The sequence below is a fragment of the Scyliorhinus torazame genome, chromosome 5, assembly GCF_047496885.1.
Source record: "Scyliorhinus torazame isolate Kashiwa2021f chromosome 5, sScyTor2.1, whole genome shotgun sequence".
NCBI lineage: Eukaryota > Metazoa > Chordata > Chondrichthyes > Carcharhiniformes > Scyliorhinidae > Scyliorhinus > Scyliorhinus torazame.
This window is the reverse complement of record NC_092711.1, coordinates 288357773-288384783: the sequence shown is the minus strand read 5'-3', so window position 1 is coordinate 288384783 and position 27011 is coordinate 288357773. Positions and strand designations below refer to the sequence as shown.

Below are 27011 nucleotides of genomic sequence, written 5' to 3'. Positions count from 1 at the left end.
TCTAATCAATCCCTTACAGATATTGCATGGGATGGACAATATCTTGGACCCCTCAGAACCTGCTGCTGCTGGCAGGCCAGGCGGCCAGACGCCAGAGAAGGCAACGGCAGGAGCATCAACAGAGGCTCAAGGCGCGGCTCATAAGCAGGGCCCCGTCGCACACCCTGAGGACCCGGTCACTATCAGGCCAGGGAGGGACCCAGAGGTGGAGACCGGCAATGGCCTAAGGTGTACAGGCATTGCTGGTCTTTCGAACAGATGACGGACAGCATGTGCCACAGGGGGCTCTGCTTCAACAAGGGGACGGTCCGGCACCTGTTCCATGGCCTTGCGGACTTAGAAACAAGTGGAGGAGGAGGAAAGCTGCACCCTGTGGCTCAAGATCGCCGCAGCCCTGAACCTCTATGCCTCAGGATCATTCCGGGGCTCGAGTGGGAACTTTTATGGCATCTCACAAGCTACAGCCCACAAATGCACCTGTGAAGCCACACAAGCCCTGTTTGCCCAGGCAGAAAACTATATAAACTTTGACATGGACCAAGTCCAACAAGATGCCTGGGCACGAAAGAGAAAATGCTGGAAAATCTCAGCAGGTCTGGCAGCACCTGTAGGAAGAGAAAAGAACTAACGTTTCGAGTCCGATGACTCTTTGTCAAAGCTAACAGACAGAGAAAGTGGGAAATATTTATACTGTGGAGTGAGAATGAAAGATGAGTCATAGCCACAGAAATCCAGGGAAATCGGGTGCTAATGGCCACAGAAACCAAGGGGAAAGAGTGCTAATGGCATTCCCCAGAAAGAACAAAAGACGTGGAAGGTCAAACAGCAGGGAAACTAATGTCAGAGGATGAATTGTAGATGTGGGGGGAGGGGAAGGGGGAAGCAAAGAGGAGAAAGGTGAAGGAAAGGTGGATAAGATTGGGGGGGGGAATTAAATATATATTAAGAAAGAAAGAAATGGTAAAAGAAATGTTAAATTTCTTTTATTAAAATGTTAAAATGAAATGTGATGAAAACAAATAGGTCGAGGTGGGGTAGAGCTGATCATCTGAAGTTGCTGAATTCAATGTTCAGGCCGGAAGGCTGTAGTGTGCCTAACCGGAAGATGAGATGTTGTTCCTCCAGTTTACGTTGAGCTTCACTGGAACATTGCAGCAGGCCAAGAACAGACATGTGGGCATGGGAGCAGGGTCCTTTGTTAAAATGGCAAGCAACAGGAAGGTCAGGGTCCTGCGCACAGACCGAAGATGCTCAGCAAAGCGATCACCCAGTCTGCGTTTGGTCTCTCCGATATAGAGGAGACCACATTGGGAGCAGCGAATGCAGTAGACCAAATTGGAAGAGATGCAAGTGAAACGCTGCTTAACCTGGAATGAGTGTTTTGGGCCTGGGATGTTAAGCATGGAAGAGGTAAAGGGGCAGGTGTTACACCTTCTGCGATTGCATGGGAAGGTGCCATGTCTGATGGGAGAGGTACTGGGTATGGTGGAGGAGTGGACTAGATTGTCTCGGAGGGAACGGTCTCTGCAGAATGCTGATAGAGGGAGTGAAGGGAAGATGTGTTTGGTGGTGGCATCACGCTGGAGTTGGCGAAAATGGCAGAGGATTATGCTTTGCATACGGAGGCTGGTGGGATGAAATGTGAGAATGAGGGGGACCCTATCCTTGTTCTGGGAGGGAGTGGATGGGGCGAGGGTAGTAGCGTGGGAGATGGACCGCACACTGTTGAGGGCCCTGTCCACAACTGAAGGTGGGAAATCACGGTTGAGGAAGAAGGAACACATTTTCGAAGCAGCATTTTGGTAAATGGCATGATAAGATGCCTGGGCAGCAGGATTCTCTGCCATTGCCAGGATGCCCCAGGTCCAGGGAGTAATAGATGGCACGAATGTCGCCTTGAACGCACCAGGCTGTCAGCGAGTGCCCTACATCAGCAGGAAGCGGTTCCAGCCCCTGAATCAGGACGGCACAGTAGCACAGTTGCTTCACAGCACCAGGGTCCCGGGTTCGATTCCCGGCTTGGGTCACTGTCTGTCAGGAGACTGCACGTTCTCCCTGTGTCTGCGTGAGTTTGCTCCGGGTGCTCCGGTTTTTTCACACAAGTCCTGAAAGACCTGCTTGTCAGATGAATTGGACATTCTGAGCAGGATCGGTTTAAGTGCTGCTCTCCCTTGTTGGCAGGGAGCTGGCGAGCACGGTCCCGGTGAATCAGCCAGCTTTGCCATGATTTGTGGCGAAAAGCCCATGGAGTCTCGTTAAGGGGACCAATTAATATTTCGTAGTAGTGATGGCCTCGTCCGGCTGAGCGTCGGGAAGCTAGCGGCAGTTCCCATTCGCTACCATACTTAGACACTTTTTGGTTAAACTGCGCCCCTTATATTTATCTTATAAACCTCCATAACCTCTCTGGTGCCTGCCTTCGGGGATTAAAACAAACAGTCTCTCCAGTTTTTGTCATGACTCACTCCTGTGAGATTAGTATTCAGCCTCATTGTTCTTCGACTCACTGCTTCCAGAGCTTGAAAACCTCTCAAGAAGAATTGGACAAAATTCAAGGTGTGACCACAATACTATACAACTTGATCACCACTTCCTCTGATTTGCATTCCACTAGCTGATGTTGATGTCTCCTCTATGTTGGTTGAACATGTTGGGTCGAATCTTGTTGATTTATGTTTAAAGGAGATGGGACCACTTCCGGATCTCAATGGTTTTGTAATCCGCCTACCACCTCAATCCTCCTGGAGGCTGTCTATAAACAGGACAGCTCCAGAAGCCCCAGCCAATTAAAGGGCCAATTGGAGGGTTTAAGATTGTGGGATGCCAGTAGCCCCACCAGAAGAGGTTGCTTTAGGTGGGAGACCACCTGGGCATCGCAAGATTGAGGTGCCCCTCGAACACTTTTGAATGCTTGTAAAATACAGGTTGGCCACAGCTGTCAACCGAGAATTAAAAGAGGCCTCGCTGACTCCCAAGCCTGCTGCTGGGAGGCTGCTTAAAGTCACCTGCCAGGCTTTGTATTCACTGGGGAGGGGGCCTGGCTGTGTTCGGAAAGACCTTGGCAACGTCACCAACCTGACCTCAAGTAGCTACGTATTAACTACTAATTACCTACCCACTGCTGGCAGGTGGGTAGCAGATGCCATCCTGACCCTACCTTTGGCAAGATCGCTTGGAGGTGGGATCGCCTAGATAGGCGACCCAGCCCACACCTTCCTAACTTCCTCACCCCCACTTCCAAAGCCTCCTTCACATGTCTGATAAGGTTGTTGGGTGTTTAGTCTTCAAACACTCTTGGGCTTCCCTCAATTTCTATTTCAGCACTGTTCTTGGAATAGATACATTGCCAATTCCACCCTCCCACCCCAATGCTTTACACTTGTCTGTCATTGTTTGACCCACACATACCTTGTTTACATTTTAATTTAATTAAATTACGTTTAATTCTCTAAGTTGTGTCCTGTTTCTTCAATTGCAATTTGGTAATGTCTGCAAATTTGAACAAATCGTATTAACTTTCTGAATCCAATGTTGTAAATTAGAAAGAGCAATGTTTTAACACTGGGCCCTGGGCACATTGACCTAATTTTCCCCCATACTGTTATTCATCTTTATCTAGAACATGTTTTTTGTACCCATGAGGTAACATTTTTTCTCTCCATTTGCCCTGAATTTCCATACTTTTGTTCAGAACCAAATAATCTTTCATGTGTAATTATATCAAATGCTGTTTGCAAGTTCTGGTTCACTGCAGTTGACTTGGACTTTCATTTATTGTAGTTTGGGAGAATTCGCCTCTTTTGTGTTGAATGATTGTACTGCAGTATATATTCTCCCGAAATCTAATTACAGATCTGGCAGGACCACAAAAACATGACTGTGTACTGTTCCCACCTGCCAAAACCTGCTCACTATTCCATGATCATCCTGGAATGCAACGATCACTCCTGGCATCTTTTCTCCACAGCAAACCATCTTCTTAAACCCTTTCTTTGTCTCATCCACCCTTACCTTCAATAGAAACTCTGAAGAGCTCAAGCACCTGTCACTAAGATTGAGACTATTTCATCGGCTGCCTTTCCTGCATCCCTCTTACGCCATCCCACCGAACGAAACTACTTCTAAATTTCCACTCTGCCAAATCCTGAACTCATATATTTCACTAGATTCTTCCCAATCTCATTTCATGCCCTCTCTGAACTCATGAGCCCACCTCCTGCTCGCTCAACCATATTACCACTAGAATGCTGATCACCCAGCTTTGCTGTTTAGCCAATGTTGGTTCTCTCTTATTAGATGTTGTCCTTCTCTCCTTTAAATCTGTCATCATCATCCCTCTTCTCAAAAATACAACCCTTGAATCCACAATCTTTGAAAACTGCACCCAACCTCCACCCTCCTTTTCCTTTCCAAGTTCCTTGAATGTGTTGTCGCCTCCCAAATCTGAGTCCATCTTTCTTGGAACTCCATGATTGAATCCCTCCAATCGGATTGCCACACTCATCACTATAACAAAGCAGCTTTTATCAAAGTCACAAATGACATCCTGGATGACTGCAACAAAGGTAAACTTTCCTTCCGCATCCATCCCGAGTTTGTCTGCACCATTGACGTGATTGACCACATAATCTTCCTCCAATGTCCAGCTGGGTGGAAGTGCTCTTGTTTGGTTCCATTCCCATCTATCTAATCATAGCCAGAGTATCACTTGCTTCTCTTCCTACTCCTGCGCCATTACATCTGACGTCCATCCATCCCTGGCCCTCACTATTTCTCATTTACGTACTTTTTTGCCGTTATTTATTCATAGGATGTGAATGTTGCCAGTGGGCTAGCATTTGATGCCCATTCTGAGTGGCCTTTCAATGACTATTTAAGGACCAACCACATCTGGAGTCACATGTAGGGCAGATAAGGATAGCAGATTTCCTTCCCTGAAGGACATTATTTAACCAGGTGGTTTTTACAACAATCGACAATGGTTTCATAGTCATTTTAATTGCAGATTTTTATTACATTCAAATTTCATTCATCTGCCATGGTAGGATTTGAACCCAGGCCCCCAGAGCATTACCCTAGGTCTGCTGGATTACTAGCCCAGTGACAATACCACTATGCTATTGCCCCCCCCCCCTCCTTCCCCTGCACCAATGCTGCCCCTTGGTAAGTACAGCATTAGTTTTCACATAGATATTGGGAAGGCTGCAGCCAATGATTTTGTCCCAACTCCACATTTGCTTTCCTGGCTGCCGACTCCATCACTCACCCTGCCAACTGACTGAGATCATACCAAACGGTTCATAACCTTGGTGCCACCTTTGACCCGAAGATAAGCATCTAACCACATATTCATATGATCACTATTACCACCTCCGTAATGCCACTCAAATTCGTCACTGCCGCAGATCATCAGCTTTGAAACGCTCATTCAGGTGCCATGTCCTATTCTTCAAATTAATTTCATATTTTAAAACTGCTGAAAAGATGACCGCCCAAATTATTTTGTGGATTGAAATCACACCCCTGCCTCAAGAGGGAACAAAAGTAACATTGTAGACTGCTGTGAATCAATGCCCTTTCCTGGAACCAATCTGAAAGAATTACTAAATTGAATGGATCATTCAAAACCAAACACACTGATTGTTTCAAAGTCTCATGGTGTTAAACCACAACACAGGATATTGGAATCAACATGACACCATCCCTATTTGGAAAAGGACTTGGACTTGTAGAAATTCACATGATGAAATAGACATATTCCCATCTGCTTTTTTAAAAAATATGCACAAGCTGTTTGCAGACAGCTCCACCAAATTCCATCAAACTCATGCCCAAAGGTGTGCAGTTTAGTTAGATTAGCCTTGCTAAATTGCCAGGGATATGCAGGTTTGGTTACAGGGATGGAGTGGGGTGGACGGGGGAGTGGACCTAGGTAGAGTGCTGTTTCGGTGGGTCGGTGCAGACTCAATGGCCGATTGGCCTCCCTCTGCACTGTATGGATTCTATAAAAACTCAGCGGAAGTAAGTGAGAATAAATAACCTACTTTATTTTAAAATTCACAAAAGCTTGCTTCTGGAATTATTTAATTGGGATACACACTTTGAGGGTAAGAAAATACATGCCACCTTTTAACACAAACATACTGATAATGGGAAGCCAGAGAACACAAACATTCTGTCTGGACGCATGCTTCTGTGACCTCCAGACATATCGATTTCAATGCACTCCTGGCTGGCCTTCACATTCTATCCTGCATAAGCTTGAGGCCATCCAAAGTTCCATTGCCCATGTTCTAACAATACCCATTCACTATCTCATCTGTGCTCACTGGACTCCAATAGCTTCTGGTCGAGCAACACTTTGATTCTAATATTCGCATGCTCATTTGTAAATCCTCCAGTGGCCTTGCTACCTTCCTATCTCTGTAATATCCTCCTACTCTAAAACCCAACAAGATATCTGTGCTCATCTAATTCCAGCCTCTCGAACATCCCTGACTTTAATTGCTCCACCTCTGGTGGTTGATTTTTCCGCTATCTAGACCCTAAGCTCTGGAATGCCCTTTATAAACCTCACCACCCAGCTACCTTGCTTTCCTCCTTTAGACACTCCATAAAACATACCTATTTCACCCAGCTTTAGGTCATCCAACGTAATGGGCACAATTCACCAACACCGTTGTGCCCAATGGGGATCTGGGCGCAACAGGTGAATCGCAGGCGAGTCCCTTATTGGGCTCCATGCCCCGCTAACTCACTTTGACCAGTGAGATCCCTTTCTGCATATTTAAATGAGTGGTTAAATACCTGGCCACCGGGTTCACCCGGTGCACGGGACTAAGCAGCTGCGCCTGGGAGACCTCGCCAGGGTGCCAGGCATAACAGAACCAGGGGTGGGGTAGATCTCCTAGGACATTGGGAACCCCAGTGTGGTCAGGAACAGGGCAGGGTGGCACCCTGGCATTCCCCCTGGCACCTGGGAACCTTGGCACTGCCAGCCTGGCAGTACCATCCAGGCAGTGCCACCCTGGATAGCACTGTAGGGTGCTGGGCTGGCAGTGCCAGGGTGCCCATGTGCCAGGTAGAAGTGGGGTGATGGAGGGTTCCTGCAGGCCTCCCCAAAGTTGGTGGGGTGAGGGGGTGGGGGGTCAGAAAGGCTGGGGGAGGGGGGGGTGGCGTGGGAGGGGTCTGAAAGGGGTAGGAGAGATCAGGGTTGCTGGACAAAATGGCACCTGATCTGCCAGGAAACTTTGAATTCCTCTAAGTGCAGCCAAAACAAAAGGCAAAGTGCCTTTGGCTAGCGGGATGTTTCTCAATGCTGCAGCCGCCGAGAAACACCCCGCTAAACGCGCAGTTGAAATGAAATGAATGAGATGAAAATCGCTTATTGTCACAAATCGGCTTCAAATGAAGTTACTGTGAAAAGCCCCTAGTCGCCACATTCCGGCACCTGTTCGGGGAGGCTGTTACGGGAATTGAACTTGAATCTGCTGAAACGCGTCCAATATCTCCTTCTGTGGCTCGGTGTCATATTTGTTTTACAATGCTTCATACTTGTTGAGTTTGAGTTTGTTGATTTGCAGTGTCTCTGAGGATTTAAGATTTATCTTGCAGAGAATTTGGGCCACACCATGCCTGTGTTTTGGAAACTATCAGAAGGGGACAAGTAGCACGGATTTCATGGTAACCTTAGATAATTATTCCGGCACCTCTGGTGACCAGCTAAAACAGGAGCAAGGCCTCTTTCACACGTAAACAAGGAACCTTGCTTATACTGTATCTCTTTTAGAGTACCTCTCCTAAATTCGATAGTTTGATGTGGAGCCAGGAGAAGCAGAAGTACTTCATAAATCTCCACCGCTTCCATTCCTCTTGACCCCAAAGCACTCTGAGAGACACAGCTGCCCTGCAAGCAGCTGGCTGTAACGGGCTGTAACACATTTCTATCCCATTTTATTAATGGGAGTACTTAAAGTTGATTCCCCTTCCAGTTCCCAATTCTAGTTTCATGCAGTGCATTCTGCAGAGTGGTCAAGGTGCCTGCTCCCAGGTTGCTCTGTACCTTGGAGGTTGTCTGTGATATATGTGACAGCATATATGGAAACATGGCTGATTCTGAAGCACATTGGAGAAACCCATGATGAGGAGGAATCACGTGCTTGAACATGAGTCCCGTCATTATAACCGATGGGATTACCATCTAATCGCTTACCTTAACACACCCCTCTGCAGAGTTACACATTCAAGCATGCTGACAATTTGTAAGTAGATTGATTACCTGCTTTTCTCCACTTGGCTTCCTATAATGCAGCAGAAGCTCGACAGCGCCAACAACCTCCTTTCGTATAGCATAGAGCAACGCATCACCCACGTAGATACTGAAACTTAGGAGCAGCTCCATGATCTCCAAGTTTTCATTTTCAATTGCTATGAGGAGTGCGCTGCGTCCCAGAGGATCTGTGCAGTTGATATTAATATTAAAGTAGATTTCAGCTTCCTCCAGAGCCTGCTTCACGCTGGCGTAGTCCCCTTTTTCCACTGCATTCAGATAAGCTTTTTCCTCCAGCGAGAGCTCATTTTCTGCTCGCACTATCTGCAATGGAATCCGGTCTATGTATGGAGAATAGTTGACCTTTTTGTAGTACAGCTGGGCCATTGTTCATTGTGCCGCATGGATCCTGCATTAAAATGAAAAAAATAAAATGCTGGCAGCTTCGCTCAGCTTTTAGGGTCGAACTGATTCAAAATTGACTCTTTGAGTGCTAGGAAGCATTTTTAATAAAAGAGCTGAATTAGCTTTTCTCATTTGGGGTGATGGGGTGAGATAGGATGGGGAGGCTACCATTGGCCTTTGTACTCCAAGATTAGTGAGAGAGGAAAAACAGCCAGGATTCTCACTCTTTATCACTACCCAGGACCTGTGTGTACATGAATGGGGACGGGGTTAGGTTGGGCATGGTGCTCATCACAGCCAAATAGCCTGTTAGCCCCTGAGGCTCATACACCATGATTGGTCATTTGGATAAGCTACCAAGGAAACCAATGGCTGATATCCGTGGAACCACAACAGAATCAGTGCTGTGAGGAGAATGGGAACTAAAGTGTGGAAGTAAGTGAAACAAACTGCTCACTCTTGGCTCAATCACCAGTCAGTTAAGAATCTTTCACTATGTTTGGTGAGGTACTAATACAAATTTGAGCATGTCTTCTGAAACTCCATCCCTAACTCTGTTCATCTTCGGCACCATCTTGTCTAAAAGAAACCCTTGAACGTGCTGCCTGCCAATCACAGTATTTTCCCTTTTCACTCTTATGTTGCCCACATTTCTTCCTTCTGCTCGATAAATTGCTATTTGTTTTACTCGAGGTGTGCTATAGGAATAATAGTTGTTGTTGGGGAAAGGTTCGATGTAAACTTTTGTCACTGAAACAGGTCATTAATTTATTACCCTTTGTGGGACCTCCGTGTTCAAATTGGATGCCATGCCTCCCTTAACTACAATAGTAGCTGCACTTCTAAAGTACCTTATTGACTATCATGTGCCTTGGGACGGCTTGACGTCATTAAATGTATTATATAGATAGTAATTTTTATTTTTGAATCAAATTCCTTTCGTTCATTTGCAAAGATATTGTGGGAGTCCCTCACCCTCTCACATAATTTCCTGGGATGGCGGGGGGAGAAGAACAACTTACAGTTGTAAGAAAAGGGGTAAACTTTGATGCGATTCACTTGTCCTGATTGTAGCCAGAGTATGGCTTCTCTTCCTGCCCCTAACCAAAGTTTTCTCAGGATTAGTCCTGTTCCTCCTCCTCTTCCTCATCTACACACTGCCCATTGGTAATCCAATTCGCTGATACAGGATCAGCTATCAATACCCAGCACTTCTCATGAACCTTCCATTACCCCTGCGTCCAATCTTGGTTAGGTCACAATTCTATCTGGTTAAATATCGGAATGACCACCATATATTCGGCAAACTTGCTACCGATTCCATCATGTCAGCTGGAGCTTTGCCATGCGATTCTGGGTTCAAGTCCCACTCCACGGCTTCAGCATAAATTTCTCTGCTCACACTCCAGTGTCACAGTTGGACATCCAGAGCTGTTAAACTGAGGTTGTATCAGCCTGCTCAGGTGGATGTGAAAGGTCACACGGCACTATTTTGAAGGAGAGCAGCAGAGTGACCTTTGGTGTCCTGGCTAATATTCATCCAATATTATCAAAAACAGTCTATGTAGTCATTATAACATGGTTGTTTGGGAATTTGCTGTGCGCAAACTCACTGCTGTGTTTTGTACATTGCAATGGTGTTCATCCTTCAAAAGTACTTCATTGGCTGCAATGTGCTTTGAGACAGTCAATAGTCATGAAGAACACGATATGAATGCAAGACTTTCTCTTTTTCCTCTCTCCTTCCGTGTATCAGCCCATCTAACGTTCAACTGCCCATATCCTATCCTGCAGCAAGTCCAACTCTCCCATCACCCTTCTCCTTGCTGACCTAAATTTGTTTTCACTCCTCAATGCCTTTGATTTAGAATCATAGAATGCCTACAGTGCAGAAGGCCACTCGGCCCATCAAGTCTGCACCGAATCCCCGAAAGATCACACCACCCAAGCCCACTCCACTGCCTAATCCCAATGCCACCACCTACACATCTTTCGACACTAAGGGGCAATTTAGCATGGTCAGCCTACCTGGTTGCGCATCTCTGGACTGTGGGAGGAAAACGGAGCACCCGGAGGAAACCCACACAAATACGGGGGAGAAAGTGTGTGTGAAGTTTGCACTATCACCCAAGGCCGGAATTGAACCTGGGTCCCTGGCACTGTGAGGGAGCAGTGCCACCATGCCGCCCCATTAAATACTCCTTCTTAGGTTCCCTCCATCCAAACTCTGTTCCTTTGACTCCATCCTGTACATTTGCTCCCAAGGCTCCACATACTGTATTTCCTTGCCCAACCCTTTCAGTCCCTCTGTCACTCACTCACCTTTAAAAGAAACCTCTGTGATCAAGGTTTTGGTCGCTCTTCATAATGCCTCCTTCTTAGGCTCAGCATCTATTATTTTTACATGATTACACCTTTGCGAAACGCCTCGGGATGTCTTTACTGTGCTTCACATTATTTCACAACGCCCAGAAGTACTTGAACCAAGAACTCCAACAGACTGTAGGGGGAGAACAGAAATAAATGATTCATGATTACATTCCAGATTCAAACTAAGAGACAAGGCAATGGAAATATATTTTCTCTCTTCTAATTGCCTAATTTCTATTCATTTACGGGATGTGGCTGGTTAGGCCAGATTTATTGCCCATCCCTGGTTGCCCTTCAGAACGTGGTGGTGAGCTGCCTTCTTGAACCTCTGCAGTCCCTTAGGGATACCAAAGTGCTGTTAGGGAGGGGTATCCAGGATTTTGTCCCAGGAGCAGTGCTGGAGTAGATTTCCAAAGGTCCTGGTACTTCAGCAAAGTGCTCCAACATTGAGGCTCTGAGTGCTGGTACCCTCCAGTGCTGACTACACTGGAGTTTCTGGGGTAAGTGGGCAGGCCGTATCTGCATTTGGTTGGTGGAAGCCACTATACTACAGGCATATGTACCTGCCCCATACTGCCAGAAACACTCCATGCACCTTCCTCCTCTTTGGACAATGGCTGGTCCAATTGGTATTAAAACAAAAACTCTTATTTCTATATATACATACTCATTGGATGTGAGTATCACTGGCTGACCAGCATTTGTTTCCCTTCCCTAATTGCCTTGAACTGAGTGGTGTGCAAGGCCATTTCAGAGTAATCCAGACCACATAAGGATGGAAGATTTACCTCCCGAAAGGATATGAGTGAACCTGAGAGTCTTTTCAATGACAACAACTCTATTAGACTTTTAATTCCAGATTTTATTGAATTCTAATTTCACCATGTGCTGTGGTGGGATTTGAACCCAGAGCTTTAACCAGAATCACTAGTCTAGTGACAATACCATTACACCACCACCTCCTCATAGCCTTCAAACTGCTTCTCAAACCTGTGCCATCCTAAAGGAGTCACTTACATTCCATTCCAGAGGGAATAATAGCCACCATTATTAAGCAGCCACAGATATTTCAGGAAATATTTCATAAGTCTCAAGAAAGATATATTCCATTGAGAAAGAAAGGGTCAATGAGAAGGATGCACCATACGTGGCTAAGAAGGAAATGTTGCGCCCCCGGAATGCAGAGTTCCCTCCTCTCCAGCTGAATAGCTCAAACCATTTCAAACCAACCGAGAATTCACTTTTAGGGTTGAGGATGGGCATATCCTATGACCACCTGGAGTGAGCTTACATACATAGAACATAGAGTGCAGAAGGAGGTCATTCGGCCCATCGAGTCTGCACCAACCCACTTAAGCCCTCACTTCAACCCTATCCCCGTAACCCAACAACCCCTCCTAACCTTTTTGGTCACTAAGGGCAATTTATCATGGCCAATCCACCTAACCTGCACGTCTTTGGACTGTGGGAGGAAACCGGAGCACCCGGAGGAAACCCACGCAGACACGGGGAGAACGTGCAGACTCTGCACAGACAGTGACCCAGCAGGGAATCGAACCTGGGACCCTGGCGCTGTGAAGTCACAGTGCTATCCACTTGTGCTACCGTGCTGCCCGTGCTTACGATTAATATATGTTTCCTTTTACATATAAGTGTGTAAATGTAGAACAGACTCCAGATAAAGTAGTCAGTATCTTATCAATTAATTCACTTGAAGGATAAGAGCGATCATGGCATGGTAGAATTTTACATTCAGTTTGATGGTGAGAAACTTGGATCTGAAACTCATGGCCGGGATTCTCCGACCCCCCTGGGAGACGCGGGAATTGCGCCCCGTCACCCCGACATCGGCTTACCGATTCTCTGGTGCCGATTCTTGGGCGCCCCCGGGGAGGGCCTCCACGGTGGCCTGGCCCGCGATCGGAGCCTAACGATCGGCGGGCGGGCTGGTACCGTGGGGTCCTATGTTCCTCCGCGCTGGGCCCCTGTAGGGCTCCGCCGTATTGCCCAGGGGCCGGCATGCGCGGAATCACACCGGCCGTAGCGCGCATGCGCGAACTCACGCCGGCTGTTCCACGCCATCTGGAGCTGCGGGGACCACTCCGGTGCCAACCTAGCCCCCTAGGAAGGGGAGCATTCCTCATTATCGGGGACCGTTGATGCCGGAGTAGTTGCTGCCGCTTTTCACACCGGCGTCAGAACTTGGCCGCGGGATTGGAGAATCCCGGCCCATGTCTTTAGCTTGAATAAAGGCAACTTAAAAAACCATTAAGACAGTCAGTTACAGTGGACTGTGAAAATAGGTTGCTTGGTACGATGGTACAAGTCAGTCACAGATATTTCAGCAGGGTGAGCTGTGAGGAGGATGCAGAGGTGTTTCAGCAGGATTTGGACAGGCTGTGTTGGTGGGCAGATACAGTATAATATGGATAAATGTGGAGTTATCCACTTCGGTAGCAAAAATAGGAAGGCAGATTATTATTTGAATGAGTGTAATTGAAAGAGGTGGATACTCAACGAGACTTGGTGTCTCGTGCATCAGTCGCTGAAAGTAAGTGCACAGGTACAGCAGGCAGTGAAGAAGGCAACTGGTATGTTGGCCTTCATAGTGAGAGGACCTGAGTATAGAAATAGAGATGTTTTACTGTAATTCTAAAGGACATTGGTGTGGCCACTCCTAGAGTATTGTGTGCAGTCTTCATGTCCTTATCTGAGGAAGGATGTTCTTGCTATGGAGGGAGTGCAGCGAAGGTTTACCAGGTTAATTCCTGGGATGGCGAGACTGTCGTATCATAGAGTGCAGAAGGAGGCCATTCAGTCCATCGAGTCTACACCAGCCCCTGAAAGAGTACCTCACCTAAGCCCACACCTCAACACTATCCCCGTAAACCAGAAACCGCACCTAATTTTTGGACACTACAGGCAATTTAGCGTGACCAATCCACCTAACCCACACATTTTTGGACTGAGGGAGGAACCCAGAGCACCCGGAGGAAACTCACGCAGACACAGGGAGAACGTACAGACTCCGCACAGACAGTGACCCAAGACGGGATCGAACCTGGGTACCTGGTGCTGTGAAGCAATGGTGCTAACTACTGTGCTACCGTGCCACCCTATGAGGAGAGACTAAGTCGGTTAGGATTATATTCATTGGAGTTTAGAAGACTGAGAGGGGATCTCGTAGAAACGTATGAAATTCTAACAGGATTGGACAGGGTAGATTCAGAAAGAATGTTCCCAACGGTAGGGGGTCCAGAACTAGGGGTCATAGTTTGAGGATAACATGTAAACATTTTAGGACTGAAGTGAGGGGAAATTTCTTCACTCAGAGAGTGGCGAGTCTGTGGAATTCACTACCACAGAAAGTAGTTGAGGTGAAAACATTCTGTGTAATTTCAAGAAGGAATTAGATATAGCTCTTGCAGCTAAAGGGATCAAGGAATATGGGGGAAGGCAGGGTCAGAGTATTGAACTTGATTATAAGCCACGATCATAATGAATGGTGGAGCAGGCTCGAAAGGCTGAATGACCTCCTCCTGCTTCTATTTTCCATGTATGTAAACTCACTATGAACATATGTCCGACTGAGAAAGAGAGACAATGAGAAGGCTCTGCCATCCATGGCTAATGAAGGAAGTTAAGGATGGTGTCAAATTAAAAGAAAAGACACACAGTGCTGTAAAGATTAGAGGTAGGACAGAAGATAAGTAATATTTTAGAAGCCAGTAAAGGATGACAAAAAAAATAATACAAGAAGAAATTAAACTGAAAGTAATGTAAAAACAGAAAAAAGGACAAGAGTAACTAAAGTAAGCATTGGTCCCTTAGAGCAGGCATTGTCAAACTCGGGGGCGAGACCCACGGGTGGGTCGTGGGCGGGTGTCGGGGGAGTCGCGGAGCCAGCTGTAGTGGCGCTCCCGATCGCGTAAATCTGCGCGTAACAGCCGCAGCAGCAGGCTGTTTAATACGGCTGCAAGCGGCCTTCAAAATGGCCACGAACATGTAAAAAAAATGCGGCCGCATGGCGCATGTGTGCCAGATCATCAGCGTGCATGCGCAAAACTATGCGCACGCGCGCCGATGATTGGGGCCCGCATGCACAGTACGGTCGCAGCTTTTTGTTTTACAAGTTCGGGGGGGTTTATTCATTTTATTAATTTATTGTATTCATTTAATTTTAATTTTTTTCATTTATTTTATTCATTTTATTATTTTTTTACAAGTTCGGTGGGAGGTTCTTTGATAAAATTTTACCGGAAAAAAAATGCAGAACTTTGGACAGATGGAGACTCCATACTTTCCGACACCGGAGGAACGTGTTCGAGGGCCAAAGGGACGCAAAACCATTTCCTCCATTGTTGTCAGCAGAAAACAAGGTAAGAGAAAATGGTGGGTCGCGCAGGTCAGCTGGCGTGGGTCGCGAAGGTCGGCCGGCGCGGGTCGCGACATTCGGCCGGGTTGGGTCCCGAAGGTTCGCCGGTTGGTAAAAATGGGTCCCCGGAAAAAAAGTTTGAAGAACACTGTGATAGAGGATGAGATTGGGGAATTAATGAGAAAAAAGGAAGTGGCAGAGGCTTTGAACAAGTATTTTGTCTGTGTCTTCACAATAGGACATACAAAAAACATCCGAATAATAACAGTGGAAAATCAAGTGGAAAAAGAGAGGGAGGAACTTAAAACTATCGCTATAACTAGAGAAAGTATAATGGGCAAATTAATAGGCTGACAAGTCCTCTGGACCAGATAGATATCTTAAAGCAAGTGGCTGCAGAGATAATGGATGCATTTGTTGTAATCTTTCAAAATTTCCCAGGTTCTGGAAGGTCCCCAGCAGATTGGAAAACCACAGATGTAATGAACGGATTCTCTCAGCCCACGTCGGGCCGGAGAATCGCCGGGCCGGGCGCGAATCGCGCGACGCTGCCCCGACACCGGTCCGCCCATTCTCCGGAGAGCGGAGAATCGGCACGCCGCCGCCGTCGGTACGGCGCAGTCGGGGGGCGCTCTACATCCCCCCCCCCCACCCCGGAGATTCTCCGCCAGGGATGGGCCAAGCGGCCGCACAAAGAATCCGAGTATTGTCGACGCCGTGCACATCTGGTCTTACCCGGTGGAACCTCGGCGTGCATGCATCCGGGGGCGGCCTGGTGGGGGCGGGGGGGGGGGGGGGAGAAGGGGGTCTGACCCCGATGGGGCCTCCGCTGTGGCCTGGCCAGCGATCGGGGCCTACCGATCGGCGGGCCGGCCTCTTGGGCTGGAGCCTCCTTTGCTCTGCGCCGGCCTCTGTAGCCCTACGCCATGCTGTGTCGGGGCCGGCGTGCATTGGTGGCAGTCGCACTGCGCATGTGCGCATTGGCACAGACCCGCAGCGCCCATTTGACACTGGCATCGGCAGCTGGAGCGGTGTGGGTCGCTCCAGTGCCGTGCTGGCCCCCTGTAGGGGTCATAACCGCTGCTCCTGATGACATGTTGACGCCGTTGACGTCAGAGAATCCCGCCCAACATCTCTATTCAAGAAAGGAGGGACACAGAATGTAGGAAACCAGAGGCTGGTCAGCCTAACACTGTCGTTGGGAAAATAGTGAAATCCATTATTAAGAAAGGAGTTGCAGTACATTTAGAAAATTATTATACAATCGGGCAGTCAAAGGAAGCCATGCTTGCCTAATCTTTTGAGTTCATTGAAAGATGTGACAAGCAGGATGGATGAACAGGAACTAGTAGATGTAGAGTATTTGGATTTCCAAACATCATTCTTTAAGGTTCCACAAAAAAGGTTACTGCACAAGGTAAAAGCTCATGGCATTGGTGGTAGAATATTAGCATGAATAGAGTATAGGCGGACTGACACAAAACAGAGGATTGGGATAAATGGATCATTTACAGGTTGGCAAACTGGAATAAGTGGAATTCCCCAGAGATCAGTACTGAGGCCTTAACTGTTTAAAACCTATATTAATGACTTGGATGAAGGGGCCGATTGTACTGTAGCAAAATTTGCTGATGATAAGAAAATAAACAAGAAAACAATTTATGAGGGGGCACAAAGAAATCCACAAATTTTGAAAGGAGGTATGATAATTTGTGTGAGTAGACAAAAACTTGGCAGATGGAGTATAATATGGGAAAACATGATGTTGTCCACTTTGGCGGGAAGAATGGAAAAGCAGAACATTATCTGAATGGAGAGATACTGCAGAATGCAGGGATTTTGGTGCCCTTGTAAATTAATCAAAAAACGTTGGCATAGTTGGGAAGTAATCAGAAAGGCAAATGGAATGTTAGCCTTTATTCAAGGGGAATGGGATATCGAGAAGTATTGCTAATTCTCAGAGTGTTATAACCTGCCTGCTTATGATTGGCTGGGGACTAATGACTATCCCACAATCCTATGGGAGTATGAACTTCCCCAATGAGGGGGGCGGAGAAACTCCTAGTATAAATAAGCTGGCCAGTTCAGGAACCAGCAGGAAGGAGAAGGTAGCAAGGGAAGTTACTGCTACTGTTATGTATATATTGTTATAGTAAATAAACGTTATTATTTTGTATCCTTAAAACTCGTGCTGGATTCTTCGTGGCCCTTACAAAACTGGCGACGAGGATGGGATTGGCCAGGGCGGCCTTGGGCACGCTTACATGCAGATTTCGCAGGCCCTTTTCAGGGATCCATGTTCCTTCTACTAATTGACGCCCAGTCCAAATGGCTGGAGGTGCATAAGATGCAGGGGACAACGTCCTGCGCAACAATTGAAAAGATGTGTTTATCATTTAGTACGCATGGCCTCCCCGAGGTGCTGGTCACGGATAATGGCACTCCATTCACGAGTGAGGAGTTTGCTAGGTTTACAAAGATGAACGGCATCCGCCATATCCGCACTGCCCCTTACCACCCGGCTTCAAATGGGTTGGCAGAGCGTGCAGTGCAAACATTCAAAAGAGGCCTAAAGAAGCAGTCTTCCGGATCAATGGACACGAGACTGGCTCGCTTTTTGTTTACATACAGGACCACCCCCCATGCAGTGACTGGGGTAGCTCCCGCAGAACTCCTAATGGGCCGAAGACTTCGCACCCGCCTTAGTATGGTCTTCCCGGACATTGGTGCAAAAGTACGCCGCACACAAGAACGGCAGGGACAGGGATTGTCTCGGCATCGTCCGATTCGGCAGTTTGCGCCCGGTGACCCAGTATTCGTGCGGAATTTTGCTGGTGGTGCCCAATGGGTTCCTGGTGTAATCTTTCGCCAAACGGGCCCTATATCTTACCAAGTGTATGCCCAGGGTCGTCTCCAGCGAAAATATGTAGACCACGTCCGGTCCAGAAGATCATCCCCTCAAAAGATTCCCCGCCCCCGGAGCTCAGTTCAACAGCCGCAAAGACCAGAGACAAGGGAAGGTAGTCCTCAAAATCTTCCACTGGTGCCTCACTCGAAGCCTGCGCAAGTCATTACGAGACCGAATGGAGATAGAGACGCTGACATGACGGAGGCAGCAGACTCTGACTCCGAGATGGAGACACAGGATGAATCAGAGGGGGAATCCTCGGGTCCACAGGCCGTGGATGTACAACCGCGCCGTTCATCACGGAAGCGCCGGTCTCCGTCTCGTTATACGCCGCCTGATCCAGCGCCGCGTGCAATTGGCATCCAGCCTGCGGCCAAACGAGTTCGACGCCTTCCTTCGCCAGGGTCTTCGATGGATTCCTTGGACTTTGCGGGGGAGGGATGTTATAACCTGCCTACTTACGATTGGCTGGGGACTAATGACTATCCCACAATCCTATGGGAGTATGAACTTCCCCAATGAGGGGGGCGGAGAAACTCCTAGTATAAATAAGCTGGCCAGTTCAGGAACCAGCAGGAAGGAGAAGGTAGCAAGGGAAGTTACTGCTACTGTTATGTATATATTGTTATAGTAAATAAACGTTATTATTTTGTATCCTTAAAACTCGTGCTGGATTCTTCGTGGCCCTTACAAAACAGAGCATCCATGAGACTGCAACTAAAATACCGTGTTCAGTTTGGGTCGCCTTACTTAAGGAAGTATGTACTTGCATTGGGGAAAGTTCAGAAAAGATTCGCTAGGCTGATTCCTGGGATGAATGTGTTGCCTTATGAGAAAAAGTTAAGCAGGTTAGGCCGATACTCATTGGAGTTTAGGTGATCTTATTGAAACATATAAGAATTTGAGAGGACTTGACAGGGAGGATGTTTCATTTCTAGAACTAGGGGCATAGTTTCAAAATAAAAGACTCCCATTTAATAAAGAAATGTGAAGGGATCTCTGTTCTCTCAGGGGGTCAGTGATCTTTAGAATTCTCTACCCCAGGGAACAGTGGAGGCTGGATCATTGAAGATATTCAAGGTTGAGCCAGACAGATTATTGATGTACAAGGGATTCAAAGAGGCAGGAAAGTAGAGTCAAGGCCATAATCAGATCACCGATAATCTTACTGAATTGTGGAATAGGCTCATTGGGACAAATGGTCTATACCTGCTCCTATTTCTTATGTTCTTACGAAAGAAATGGTTAGATGATTATGTGTTTGGGAGCAAGATTATCGGGATAAGTGCAGCTAAGAAAACAAATGCTGTATGGAACACAACAGGCTTGATTTTTCAGTCAGTGACAAAGTGATTGCAGTTGAGCTCAAAGACGGTGCCTACCAAGATCTAGTGGTCTCTTTGGGATGGATTTACTGACGTCCAATTCAAAAGGATCTCCAGGATCAAGCATGGTAAGCAGCCAATTACATTGAAGTATTCTCACAGTGAGTAAGCAAAGAAGTAAAAACCAGTGGATCGCTCCAGTTTTAATTTTACAGTTAGTAAAATAAATAATCAAGACAGGCACCTGGAAAGCTAAAACATCATTAACAAAACTTTAAAAGAAATATTATTTTAAAAATATGTGGAATGTTTTATCACAATGGAGAATTTTGACATTCAACAAACAGAAAATAATTATTTCAGTGTCAGTGAGGGTTTAGCAATAATTGTGAACTTATTATACAGTTACGAAACCAGTTACACCTCATTCAACAAAGTGTAACCTTTTAAAGGATTTTTACAACAAGACTAAGAGCATAAACAGGATTAAACATTTTCTCAACTTAATCCAGGCCAATTAAGGAACACAGCAAAGTAGCCAGGATGGAAAATGTAGATTGCCCAGAAGAGTGAGGTAAATACTTTAATTAGCCTGCACATAACACGATAAACGCGGAACAGATGTGGATATCATTCCAGAAGATGTGCTATCACACTATTTAAGCACATTCGGAATGGCATATAAATAATACAGTAAGACAATTCAGGAAAGTCATCAGCTTTAAATACCCACCATCCATGCGGCCTGGTGACTGTGCAAGAAACATATGCAAGATGTTGCTATGTTTCAACTATGCAAGAAACAAATCAGTTACAGAACTCAATCAGTATGTAAGGTAAAAGCAATTTTACGTGGAGTGGTCTTTTCTTTGTGTTCTTTTATAGATGTCCTGCGCCATTTGAAATGGAAAGTACTGATTGTCATATTGAATGTATTAGAGATGTTCTTTTCTGGATGGTTGTAAATATGGAAAATCTTTTGGAGCTGGTTGATAAAGCAGCAATTATGCATTTTTGGCACAGTAATTTTCACTTTACAATGAATCTCGAATCTTGCATGTGTTCGACGTCATGTGCCATTCAGGCAGCGTCGTAGTTATGGCAACTGTAATAGTGCTGTTCCCATCTATGTAATTCCTAATGGCAATAATAACTATAATAGAAACATTCTGGGTATTTCTATCTAATACATTTATTATTACTACTTAGACTTTTGGCTGGTGGCCTAAGGCGACATACCCTACATATTTTCTACTGTACCTCACATACAAATTGGATATATCCCAACATGAGAATTTAAATGTTAGGGTACTCGGGATGATCCCAGTCTTCCATTGTTTACCCAGAGAGACAGTGGGCTGGATTCTCCGATTTCAAGACTATGGCTGGAGGATCCGTGGCGTTTTACGTGGAAAAAAATCGGGGCTGCCCAGCACTGATCCTCTGCCCGGCTTCCACAAAACAAACAGCTGGGGAATTGCCGGGTCCATCGCTGCCGACCTGCAGCGGTTGCGCCGTACAACATGGTGCTGGCTGTGCACGGACCTGATCTGCCAGATAGTGTCAACCTGGACAACCCTTCGTCAACCCCCACCAGTCCCTCCAGCCCTCGCCGAAGGCCCCCGGCCAGCAGCACGGCTCCCACCCGACTGTGGCGCTGCTGGACATGGTCCGCAGCTGACACGTCAGACTCCCGACAGCTGAGACCACACGTCACCGCCCATGGGAACTCGGCCCATTGGAGCGGAGCATCGGGGGAGGGCCTGCAGGTGATGGCCTGAGGTTGTCTTAACGGCGTGCGCTGCGCGCTGCAATGATGCCATTTTGGACGGGGTTGAGCATGCGCAACCTGCTTAAAACAGGTGCCGCCCCCGATTCGGTCGTGAAAATAGATTCTCCGCCCGATCGTTGATTACGAATTCAGCATCGGGAAACGGAGAAGTGGTTCCTCCTCATCTCAGTTTTGAATCTACCGCCTCTCAACCTGCATCTGTGACCTCTCATATATATACCTCTGCCGGGATTATTTTGAAAAACAGAGATGTGTGATAACCCTAGTGTGAGCAGAAATTCTCAGCAGTTTGACGATTTTTAATTGATAGCAGTCCATGGAAACTTAGATAACCCATCCTTAAGACAGCAGGGGAGCACGGTGGCACAGTGGTTAGCACTGCTGCCTCACTGCGCTGAGGACCTGGGCTTCGTCCTGGCTCCGGGCCACTGTCCGTGTGGAGTTTTCACATTCTCCCAGTGTCTGCGTGGGTCTCATCCCCACAACCCAAAAAGATGTGCAGGGTAGGTGGATTGGTCACTCTAAATTACCCCTTAATTGGAAAAGAAAATAATTGGGTACACTAAATTTATTTTTAAAGAAGAATAACTGACAGACACCTTGGGATTTCTGCAATTAATTGCAGACCCTAGAGGTTGGTGTTAGTTTCAGAGGAATAATGATGGCAAACATTGACAGTTTGCTGTCATGACTATTTCAAAATTCAAACAATGATGCCTGGCCCATTGATTCTCATGTTCTATTCTTTGGCTCATTATGAATTGAACATGCATAGAAACATAGGAACACAGGAATTAGGAACAGAAGTAGGCAATTCAGCCCTTCGAGCTTGCTCTACCATTCAATCAGATCATGGCTGATCTCTTCTTGGTCTCTGATCCACCTCCCTACCTGTTCCCCATATCCCTTTAAGCCGTTTTTAAAAATCAAAAATATATCTACCTTCTTGAAACCATTTAATGATTCAGACTCCACTTCACTATGAGGCAACGAGTTCCACAAATTCATCATCCTCTGCGAGAAGTAGTTCCTCCTCATCTCAGTTTTGAATCTACCGCCTCTCAACCTGCATCTGTGACCTCTCATTCTAGATTGCCTCACAAGGGGGAACATTTGGTCTACGTTTACTTTATCAATCCCTCTTAGTATTTTATATACCTCAATCAGATCCCCTCTCATTCTTCTTGGCCCTGCTTGATCATTAACCAGGTGAATTTAGCTAAGGTTTTGGAGCAGCCGACACAAGGCAAGAAACTGATTGTGCTGCAGAAAACCAGTGCACTAGTTCACTACCTAGGATAATTCTTTGAGTTACCATAAGAGGAAAGCAACTGTGAGTCATGTCAGGTGTGTTCTCAAATGTGCAGGTGAGTTAAGCTGAGTATTTAAAAATCATTAGACAGACACTGAAAATATCACTTTCTAATTGTGTGGCCAAGTCATTATCTATAAAATTGTTTTATAGAAATGGAATCAATGAAAAATGCAGGGAGAGAACATGTCATAATGGAGGTGGTGATGCTTTGAAGTCCTATCGCACTGATCGGGCTCTCCATGGCTCACCCCCTTGAAATGGAATTTTCCTTTTCAATTTCAGTTTCCTCTCACGTTATGTCTTCTTGAGCATAAGCCTCCCTGATGTCTACTGTCATAAATGTCTCATTATTCAGTCCCGCTGCATTTGCACTAAAGCAGCCTGCAAAGACTGGGCACCAATTTTTAAATTAAAGGTTAGGATTTGAATTAAGAGAATATTCAAGACGATTTTCCTTTAATTTCATCTGATACCTGGAAAAAAAGCTATAATGCTACTTAAACCAGATGAGTTATGTTGCCATCCTTCATTTATATAATGCTCAAAAGGTAGCTCGGAAAACATTACAAGATTGTATGTATTTTGATGTGTGTTACAAGCCAGTAACATATTAAGGAAATCAGATGGACTTTGAAATTCTTAATCGATGTCATCTAAACTTACTGTAACTGTCACATAACATAGATTTATAGGCACTGTTCTTTATTAGATATGTAAATGAACTGACTATTTGATTTAAAAAATCAATTGTAGAGTCAAATGAAAATACCTTGGCTACATTCTGTGACTCAAAAAATGTAGTGTTATATTATCTGATTCATACTGTAATGCTTCAATTTGGGTGGGTTATAACTTTAGATCAATGCTTTATTTGTATAACATCCATGCAATGCTCTCTATGCAACCAGTATCCTTCTATTAGATGAATCACCAGCCTTCCATAACATTATTGAGCAAATTCTTTTTAATATCTGCAACTCACGGAAAACTGAAATTTATTGTGCACTTTTAAATTAAAGAGAGAATTTTCTGGAATACACACAGTGTTCATATTTAAATTATATTTAAGTTTTACAGAGCCCAAAATTATTGTTCTAGTATTGTGGAGAACTGGGCATTCCTAAAGAAGAGGGGCTGGATTCTCCATTATTGGGACTATGTCCCCACACACAAAACGGTGGAGTTTCACGCCAGAAAAACTGGTGTGAAAGGACCACTAATTCCTAGCCCTGCAGGGGTCTAGCAGGGACCTGGCGTGGAACTCGCAGCTTCTGCTGCAGATACAGGCCCTCACACTTACGGATCGGAGGCCACGCATGCACACAGTGGCGGCCTCCAGCGGACGCGCCGTGCTCCATAGTGGACTCAGACCGCGGAGCTGGATCCTGAAAATAAATCTCCCCGATTGGCTGCACGCCCAACCCTCAATCCCTGCACAAACATTTTCCGGCCACCTATAAGGCACCCCCGCCCGCCAATTGGCCCGCCCCCGACCGGGCGGCCGTGGACTGAGTACGCAGACATCACGCGAGTATCCCGACAGGCTGGACCACATTAGTTCCACGCCGTCGGGACTTCGGCTGGTCGGGGGCGGAGAATGGCAGAGTGGGCCTCTGGCAAGGGCCCCAGGGAGCAGAGTACGCCACTTTTTGGGGCCCGCAGAATCAGCGAACCGGCGCCGGTCCTGATTCCTTGCGGTAAAATAAATACTCCGCCCCCGCACTGGCCGCGATTTCATAGTCGGGGTGCGCAGAATCCAGCCCGAGATTTTAAAAATTATTTTTTTCTTGACTACTCTAATACCTGTTCAATTCATAAAACGTTGTGCACATGAATATTTTCAAAGATTTTCCCAGGATAAAATCATGATGTCTTCACAAAAATGACTCCCTTAGAGTAGTAGGACAATGACATATCAGGTCCAATTTTGTGTCATGTTCTTGGATGGTGGTAAGATTTTGGACTTAGGCATTTGGCCACTGAGTAACATGTGCCTGGCCCCAATTAGTGTTCCAGGGTCAACCCTAATTATATATTACACCTGTGATTATCCACTCACAGTTTGTTCCTGTATTTGTTCCTGTAAAGACTCACATTCCAACCATTCTTCACATTCCAATCTGTAATTATCTTGTCTCTCCTATATATGTTGTGATTGTGAACCTGCCTCCACTTCACCTGATGAAGGAGCAGCGCTCCGAAAGCTTGTGATTGCAAATAAGCCTGTTGGACTTTAACCTGATTGTGAGACTTCTTACTGTGCCCACCCCAGTCCAGCACCGGCATCTCCACATCATATGTATTTCCTGTGAGCCCCTGGCATGCAAACACCTATTACAGCAAGATCAATAGGTTTGGAGTGGGAATTGTAGATTTCTGCATCTATTTAAATAGGCTCTAATTGTAATTTCAAAGGCAAGGTAGTTGCGGTCAAGCAAATCTTTGGAAGGACGATTCAATTTCTTGTTTGCAGACTTACTTATAATTGAGCACTGGCAAGACAGAACACCCACATTTCCAGATAATGCAAGAAAAATGCAGTAACAGTTTTACATCAGCATCAGAAAGGAGGCAAGGGAAGGAGTGGTACATAGCACCTGACCAAATATAATGCAAAGGATCTATGACAGAGGAATTGGACCAAATGAGGAAAATTTCCAGACCTAAATAATTCAGCCAAAGGTAAGCTATCCAGTTGTATCTCATGCCAAATAGATGGACAAAGTATGAATACTGCAAAGTGTTTGCACACATTGATGAAAGCCTCATATAAAGCACTTATATTTCTTTGAATGTTTTATCATGCATTCCAAATGACAGCAGGGTATCAATTCTTGCTGCAACTTAACGCCGGTACACTTGGCACATTGACAACTTGAAATCTCAATAAATTTATGCAACAAATTCTTCTGTCTGGTGCAATTCATGCATTCACATGTAGGATGTGTTCTGGCACTTTATATGTTTCCCACACTCCCAACCCCTCAAAGCTGCTTGCTAACTTGTAGGGCAAGGTAGCAGTAATGGTAAGGAACAAACCAGAATGATAGGACTTAGAAATATTCCTCCCTGAACACCTTCGGAGAGCCTCTTTATAAAACCCAGTGATTAAAGAGATAAGTTAGTGATGGATTGTGAAGGGGAAGGATTCCTTTTGCCATTGTTCCAAAATTACTATTTTTCTCATACTCTCTTATCCACACGCTCGCTCAATGCAAGACACTAAACACTCAAGCACAGCACCATACTACACATTTAATCAATGCTTGAAAGGGGAATATGCCCATGTTTCTTTCTTTTACTTTTTCACAGGTATTTAAGAAACAGCATCCTACATTCCTCACGGTAATATTTGCAGGCACCAGACCCAGATTATACACAGTTGGTGAATTTGAGAAGGCAGTAGTGACTGACTCATTGTTTACAGTAGGAAGAGCATGTGATGGTGGCAGAGGAGGACTAGTAACCAGCTATCCAGATGGTATTTGCGAAATATGGTAATGGTGTGAATCTGTGTCATGTTATTCAAAGGCAAAGGACATGAAAATACTAGCCATGCTGGTCACCTGTTTGATATGTATGTAACCAGCACATTGGTTAATGTTGCAGATGATCTCTATGGTAACTTGGAAGGAAGTGCATTCAGACATGTGAGGGAAGTGATAACCTTGACTACCACTGGAAGATTCTATTTAGATTGGATTCGAACCTCTACACAACAGATGTAAAGCAGGGGAACTGGTTCTTTGATGAAACCGCTTGTCCTTTGTTATTACGTCATAGTTATGACAGGGCCTACATATACAGTTGGCGGTATAATGGTGACTGCCAGCGGTCCAGTACTGGTGCCTAAAGGTGGTCCTGGTACAGTTCCTTTGATTTTGTACTACTTTTACCATGAAATACCACGACCTCAGTACTGACAGCAATTCCTATCATTAATATAATGTTTTTGAACAGCTGGCATGGGATTTTATAGCCTGAAATTAGATGACTTGTTACTTCCTGAACTGGGGTGAATGGTTTTATGTCCATTCTCCTTTCACAATATTTGTCTGTTTTGCTCGACATTTGTAACTAATTGTAGTTGGCTTCTTAGTGATTCTGCAGTCAATGTTCGACTGTTTCTGATATCACATAAATGCTCTCATATGATCAGATTCCCAAAATGGGAAGAAAACAGTCCATATGGAAAAGGAAAAAATGCATTAAAATAATATTAAAGGTGCTAAACAAAAATAGTAAAAGACCA

General features: G+C 45.7%; 1 protein-coding gene across 2 annotated transcripts in view; it reads right to left on the bottom strand.

Annotated features, from left to right (window-relative positions):
- Positions 1-27011, bottom strand: part of LOC140421192 (short transient receptor potential channel 5-like) — a 153802-nt gene that overhangs the window by 117753 nt on the left and 9038 nt on the right. For both annotated transcript variants that reach the window (XM_072505699.1, XM_072505700.1), the window contains exons 2-3: positions 10997-11174; positions 8279-8678 (exon numbers count right to left, since the gene is read on the bottom strand). In XM_072505699.1, the coding sequence (XP_072361800.1) occupies positions 8279-8656 (378 nt within the window). In that variant the 5' untranslated portion in view covers positions 8657-8678; positions 10997-11174. The remainder of the gene's footprint in view (positions 1-8278; positions 8679-10996; positions 11175-27011) is intronic.